The 7,607-nt window shown below is 27.1% G+C and overlaps 1 protein-coding gene across 1 annotated transcript; it reads left to right on the forward strand.

Moving 5' to 3' along the window:
• Window positions 1-705: 705 nt before the first annotated feature.
• Window positions 706-7,261, forward strand: LOC145848602 (actinia tenebrosa protease inhibitors-like; the record flags this gene model as incomplete). Its single annotated transcript, XM_082953960.1, has 9 exons — window positions 706-942; window positions 1,140-1,310; window positions 4,170-4,400; window positions 4,463-4,702; window positions 4,812-5,027; window positions 5,744-5,808; window positions 6,512-6,605; window positions 6,855-6,937; window positions 7,091-7,261. Coding segments are annotated over 9 exons (1,343 nt in total), but the record flags the coding sequence as incomplete, so codon positions are not given.
• Between the last annotated feature and the right edge of the window lie 346 nt (window positions 7,262-7,607).

Genomic DNA, 7,607 nt, shown 5'->3' on the forward strand with positions numbered 1-7,607 from the left:
AACATTAAAATAGCTGAATTTAAAACGGTTTTGTTCTTTGGCTGTATATGTACTGTACGTACACTTAATGTAATAGTGTATTAGTTTAACCATAAGCAAGTTTATCTAATTGATAAAACTAATACTCAAAGAGCTAAACAGTTCATCAAAAACTTTTATTATGAGCATAGACAATTTTTTTTGCACTTTAAAAGTTTTAAATAGTTTCGAATTATTTTCATGTAGAGTAAATTAGAAATATTTAAGTCTCACGTTGTTTGACTTATAAGAAAATTATAAACTAAAAACTAGTTTAAATTTATGTCATCAAGAAGTATTTAAAGTGAAAAATGTTACGGCTGTTTTTTATTTATTTTTGATTAATGTTCACGTATAAACTATACTTTTGATCTGTTATACTAAATACTTAAAAGTTTTCATTGTTTTAAAATGAGTAATTTTTTTATATTCTTTATATCTATAAACACTATTTAATTAACAAGTACACTAAATAACTTTTATAGTAGTGTATATCTTTTTGTTACTTGTTTTTTTAGTTAAAGAATTCTTTTACTAATTAGTTTTTAATAAAAATTGTTAAAAAACGACAAAGCAATTCAGTATATATGGTAAAATTTAGTATACACAATCTAATTATTATTCTATTGAGGGTATAATGCTTATTGTTTTTGATAACAAGTTACAGTGCAAACAAAAAACTTCCAGGTAATCCGAACACCCACGTGTGTGATTGGCCGAAAGATGCGGGACCCTGTTCGGGGACTTTTTCCAAATTTTACTTCGACGGTACGTTATGCGAGTCGTTCGATTACGGAGGATGTGAAGGTAACGCGAACAACTTCGATAGCAAGCAGGATTGCAAACAAACTTGCATGTCGTCTACAGAAGTGTCACCGAGATCACAAAGCGCTGCGTTAGAGAAGGAACATGATGCTATAAGAAGTCAGTTCTGCATTAGTAAATTTGATTATAATTACATTAGTCTTTATTTTGAGTAAGCACTCTGAACCCAGCCCAAAACTTATTGCGTAATTAAAAATTATACTATCTAGTATAGGTTAAGGTAATTAAAATCGTAAAATTAACATGTTTAATGTTTTGAATTTCAAAGCTGATAGATATTAATGTATTATTAACAGAAATAATAAGAGAGGATGTCTGCAGTATGCCAGCTGAAACGGGTGTCGGCAGAGCCGCGCATAAAAGATGGCACTTTGACGGAACCGAGTGCAAAATATTCGTATTTGGTGGAATCGGCGGAAATCAAAACAACTTCCTTACCAAAAGGAAATGCATGAAACAATGCGTTTGTTAGTCTAAAAGTACTACTTAAGCTATTTTATGTTTAAATGTTACAACTAAAAACCAAAAAATATACTTTCTCAAAGAAAAGTTTGTTTATAAGCCTAAAAATAAGTTTAAGTATTATTTTTGTGTTGCTAAATGTTTAAGTAAGTTCTTAAATAAGTAAAACAGTTTTACAACTAAACATTTTTTTTTATCATTCTAGGAGTTACTTTAACTTTAAGCAATACAAAATTGTTTAAAAATAAATAAATAAACAAAATTTATTTACTTTATAACATAGAAAATATTTAGTTTACATAGGTAAACTGTAGTTCAGTACTGTTACTAATAATTAAATATTTGTTGAAGAAAAAAAAAGCGCTCAAAAGCTTTAGTTTAAGTATTAGGTTATATTTGGTATATTATATCAAAAAACCTTTCGGTTATCAAGTCATGCTTCTAAGGAGTCTTGTCGAGGACAAGTAAACAATATTTTATTTCTGAAAAACAAGCGCTTGTAAAAATTTATAAAAAAATATGTAGTATTGTTAAAGAAAACGGTATTTACAATATGAGAATCGCAAGTTTTAGAAAAACAAAATTTTGGAAAAAAAAACTTTAGTTACAACAGTGTCGGTCAGGACAGTGATGACGTTATATGGATCACTGAGCAATTTAAACTACCTTACAACAAGTACTTTATCTAAAAAAGTAGTTTATTTTGTTCCCTGTGACGTCATCACGCATCGCCACTGACATGATATAATTTTATTTACTTCTACAAAGTCAGATAAAAATATACTCTTTTTAAACTTTTGATCAATAAACTGAAGTTTAAATTTCAAATCAACTCATTGAATATACAGTAAAAGGTACTAACCAACGCGTGGTTAGTGTATCTTTAAAAAAAAATCATTTGAAGCTTAACGTTATCTACAAAATATAGTTTAAATAGTTTGACCTTTTTTGTAACTACTGTGGTTTCTTACACTTAGTGCATATGTACAAAGTCATGAAAAATTAAATAGAAAACTATAAGTTTTAGAACTGCTAGTTTTTAAAAAGCTTAATTTATAAGTGCTCTGCTTTGAAAACAAATTTTCGTTTAGTTATTAAATTGTAGGTGAATGACATACACCGTGCATAATTTAAAAGTTTTTTTTCAAACTAAGTTAACTTATTTATAAAGAATCTGTATTAAAGCAAAAGTTTACACACTTTATTCTAAAAAACGATAAAAAAAAAACTTTATTTTTGTATAGTTGTCTCTACAATATAAAATATGCTAAAACTTTTAAAATCATATCAAAAATATAATTGATGAAGTTCGGAATAGAATAAAAATCATTAATAAAAGTTTTCTGTACATAATAAATTTGTTTATACTATTCTAAGTTTTTGGGAAACACTGATTTACATTCATTGTGTAAAAAAGCAGTTGCTTTTTTAACTGGTCCTTCCTTTTCTGTTACTACGTTGCACTCTGTCATCAACCTTGCCATAATTTTTTTAAATATACTTTTTGAAAGATACTGCTACTGTTTAAGAGACAACCGTAATTAAGTGCTAATAATAAAAGCTTAACCATACAAAACCTAGTTCCTATTTAACTCATGGTTTAGGTTACATGTTAGGAAAGTATTTATAAAGAACTGTCTGCAATATAAAAGAAAGAATTGTTATTTTAATAACGTTAGAAAATAGTAAGAATATTTTTTGTTTAAAATGGTGTTATGTACGCAGCAAAGTATTGTGTGCATATATTGAAGTTTAGTCTTCATATGTACTATCAAAAATTTTGCAAATTTAAGGTTTACTTAGTTTTTCAACTTTTAATATTGATAAAAAACGTATGCATTTAATAGGCAAAATCAAATTAAAAAAATCAGCTATCTAAGTGAAAGTAGTGCGTTAAGTGTCTTTTTATTTTTGTATAAATAGATTGACTTACTCAAAAAAAAAAGGTAGAGACAATCGTTTTCATTTAGAATATTAGCTTAAAAGAACCTTTCGTTTAAGCTTGCTTCAAATAGATTATCTAAGTTATATACAAATAAAATAAATTTATAATTTTTTTTATAAATAAAACTTTAGTAAAAAATACTGATGAAAAATTTTTAAAACGTTTTGTTTTAAAATAATAATACATAAACTGTTTAAAAACAAAAATAAAAAAAGAATTATTTTATCATTATTAATTTAAAAACCGCTAATCTAGGAATTTTTTCGGAAAAACCGCGAGATAATACATTGCTTGATTGAGTGCATAGCTTATAATGCTTGAGTTAACAAAGATGTTTCAAATTACATAAATTGCAGAAAGATTAAAGTCATTATAAGAAATGAATTAAAAATACTGTCTCTGAAAAACTCGTTGAATATAAGACTTATATGCGAAGAATAAAATTTCAGAAAAGTTTATAAAAACTTTTAATTTTTCTTTCACTTATTTTAGCTGTTATAACCTAATGAATTAATTTTTTTTTAAATAAACATATTTAGTGAAACAGTTTCAGTAATTATAATTAATTATTTTTATAATTACTTTTCAAGTTGAAACAATTTTAGAATATTTTTGTTTTGCTACGAAAATACTAAGTGTATTGACAAACTTCAGTTGAATTATTAAGTTTAAAACGTAAATATATATTTATAGCGACTATACAAATATTAATTTTTTTTCAGTGTTAAAATTAAATAAACTGTATATTAAACTAAACACAATATGAATGTCTAAAAGTAAAAGATACATTATTTTTTACTAAAAGTAAGACAAATAAGTGAACAGCACTGTACTGTACAGTATTCTTTTTTTTCTCTTTATGAAAAAACAACTCTATATTTATGCCTTGTAGTGAAAGCTTGTTTTAACACATTAACAGCTAAGAAACCAGCACAACAACACGACAAGCAAGACAGATGCACCCTACCGCTGAACGAAGGGACTTGCGATCAGACACTGACCCGGTTCTACTATGACGTAGATGAAGAAAGATGCAAATTGTTCATTTTCAAAGGTTGCGGTGGTAACGACAACAAGTTTTCGTCACCGTGGCAATGCAGGGACAAATGTGGCGGCGATGAGCCCTACTGGGGGCCGTTGGAACCTACAGGTTTGTTAGTTAAGAAAAAGAACTTAAGGAAAATTTCCTAAGTTATTGTCTTTATTCTTTAGTGAGACCGGAAACTCCAGCTAGGTGTTTGGTACCATTCACTGGTTGTACTGGCAGGGCCGGAACAGCCATGTTTTATTACGATCCAGCGCAGGACAGGTGCCAGCTGTTTTATGGGGGATGTCCCGCATCTGAAAACTTGTTTCACAGTCCCAGAAAATGTAGGAATACTTGTGGAGGCGGGAAACCCAATTTTGAACCGAAACCTGCAATCAGGCCTGCACAACAGTTCACTAACACAGGTAAACATACTTTTACGAAAATATGCATAATGTTCAACAAAAAAAAGTGGTTAAATGTTCAGCTTATGATCAGTATAAACTGTGTAGACATTTGTTTATAAACCGACAGAAGCTTATTGTTTGGAAGAGATGAGAGAAGGGCCGTGCAACGCGCATTTGTACCGCTACTTCTACAACTCGCAAACAAAATCCTGCTCCATGTTTGTTTACGGAGGTTGTCGCGGCAACGAGAACAACTTTGAAACACCGGAAGACTGCATGAAGTCGTGTGGCTCTGCTCGTGTCAACTTTACCATAACTATGGAGTCAGATCTACGTGAAGAACGTTAGTACAAAAATGGTCTGAACAGCAATATAGTGACTACAATCATATTTTTTACTTTTAAAAGTCTCTAGTTTTTTAAAAGTATTAAAGTTTTAAGATTATAAATATTTAATTTAGTAGCTTTAGTTTAGCCTACTATGCTAAACTTAGTTAAAAGCCTTAGATTTTCATAAAGAACTATTATTATTAGTAAAAAAAAATTGTAAAATTAATAGGAAGTCATCAAACAGGCATTAGCCATAACCGTGTTTAGTTTACAAACAGTAAACATAGCAATCACTTATAAGTCTTTTAAGTAAAGTGTTGTTAAGTTTTTATAAACTGACTTTAAAAATGGTTGCTGTTGTAAGTAGTGAAGTTTGATAAGCATTTATCAATACAAAAAGTGCGATCGTAAAAAAAATATAAATAGCTAAAGATAGCTTGATTAATTTAACAAGCATGTTTTTGATCTAAATAGTTTTTAGCAATAATAAAGCTTTTAACAAAATTATACAGTAAAAAGGTTAATCTAAGCATTTTACAGCCCTATAACTTTATAAATTACGTTTAGAAAAGGTTATGATGAAATAAACTTGGAATTTTTGTAATATTAGAAAATTTTTAAATAGTTCGTTTTGTATCGCTGCATCGTCATGTTTTGTTGTAAGGTTTTTTTAGATATACTTAACATGAATTAACAAAACCAAAAAAAGTAATGATAATGAAATTTTCAGAACCGCTTGGAATTAGATTGAATGAGAACACAGAAAAACCATCACAAAACAGTGTACAAGCAATGGTTAGAACTTGCTATATATGATATAACTTAGTTAAGACCCTTAAAATTTTATAAAAATCTCCATTCAAACGTTTTTTGTATTATTAAAATTTTCAAAAAGTTTAAATGGTATAATAAAAAAAAAAATCTTTTTATGAAAAGAAAATGGTTCACTTTCTTCGTAGAATGTTTTACTTAAATCGCAAAAGTACTGGTAAAAAAATTGAGGAGTTACAAAGACGACTGAGATTGATGGAAAATTTAATAACTGAACAGTTAAACCAAGTTTTAGTTAAAGAACTTAAAAGGAAAACTGCCCATAATAAACTAGAAATTGGTAACATTTATGCACCGTGTTATTTTAAACAGGACACAAACACGTTTTTTTTAGCAAAAACATTAAAACTTGTTACATTTTTCAAACTTTTATTTATAACTAAAGAAAAAAACAAAAAAAAGCTTGATGTGAGTTAATAAACAATAGTCAGGCTTAGTTTACTGTGTGCCGTTAAATAAATAAGATTATGTTTTGAACATGAAATATCTTTTTATGATACCGAGAAAATAATTATTTTAAACTTAAATGTTGTATAAAATAAAAAGTTTTTTATTAGACAGTAAAGTTTATAGTAGGAAAAAAGATAATTTTCAAAACTAACTTTGATGTTTTCTTTGCTTTATTTTATATGACAACAAATCACACACTGTTTTTGCATGATTTTAGAACACAAACGAAATAGAAAAGTTAAAAAGAATGGTTTCAAAACTTACTGAAAGAGTAATTGCACTTGAAAGTTCACTGTCAAAAGTTAAAAAAGGTTCAGTTTTTGAGTGTTGAAAAAAAAAATATTGCATTTGTTTTTAAACATTTTACGAATTAAATATTTAATACAAAATGATAGCCTTTTGACTGAAAATTTGTATTTAAAAATAACTTATAAACTGTTAAAGCTAAGTAAACTATTTTTTTTATCAAAATGATTGTTTTCAGAGTTTTTTTTTCACGTAAATAATAATAATTAGTTAAAAAAAAAATTCTATTTATTCTGAAGTAACAAAAATTCTAGGGGGTCCAGATTTTATACTTAGGCCAAAAAATAGAAGAAAGTATCCGAAAAGAGGTATGATAAACAAAAGAAAGCGGCCAAAGGTAGGTTTTAGCAATTAGTTGCACCTTAATCAAGCTAAAAGTTTACAGCTACATTTTATTACTACTGAACTTAACTTTTTTTTTTATTTAGATCAAAATAGCTAAGTAGTTTTGGTGTTAGCTTTAAAAAAATAACTTTTAACTTCATTTTAGGTTTAAAGATAAACAGAAGAAGGTGTAGCATGATGAGTTCAATTTTACTATTTTACTGCTAACGAAGATTTTTTTAGTGAAAAGTTTATGTCGCTGCTACTTTTTTATCATTTAAATAACTTATTGAATATATCTTTATAACAATTTAAGATGATGATAATTAATTGAAAAAATATACTGATAAATTTTTTAAAACAAGTCATTATAGTTAAATATTTAATAACTTTTTCATTTAAATTTATATTTAAAGAATAATGATTTGAAAATACCATCCAGTTAAATTATTTTTTACAATTTTGATTTTTCTCTAGGACCTTGTATTTTTATGGTTTAGTTCTACAAGTATTTAATAATTTTTTGGAGACCAAAATTTCTCGTAGTGCCCTTTAATCTAATCATAGCTTTTATCTACTTAATTTTTTTTTAAATGCGTTTTTTCAACTAAACATATATTTTGTTGAACATATTTATAAACAAAGTTACGCTGTTTAAAAAAGAAAAACTATGAACAGTTATT

This window comes from Thalia democratica, unplaced genomic scaffold (genome assembly GCF_965202585.1).
Source record: "Thalia democratica unplaced genomic scaffold, ktThaDemo2.hap1.1 HAP1_SCAFFOLD_1553, whole genome shotgun sequence".
Classification (NCBI taxonomy): Eukaryota; Metazoa; Chordata; class Thaliacea; order Salpida; family Salpidae; genus Thalia; species Thalia democratica.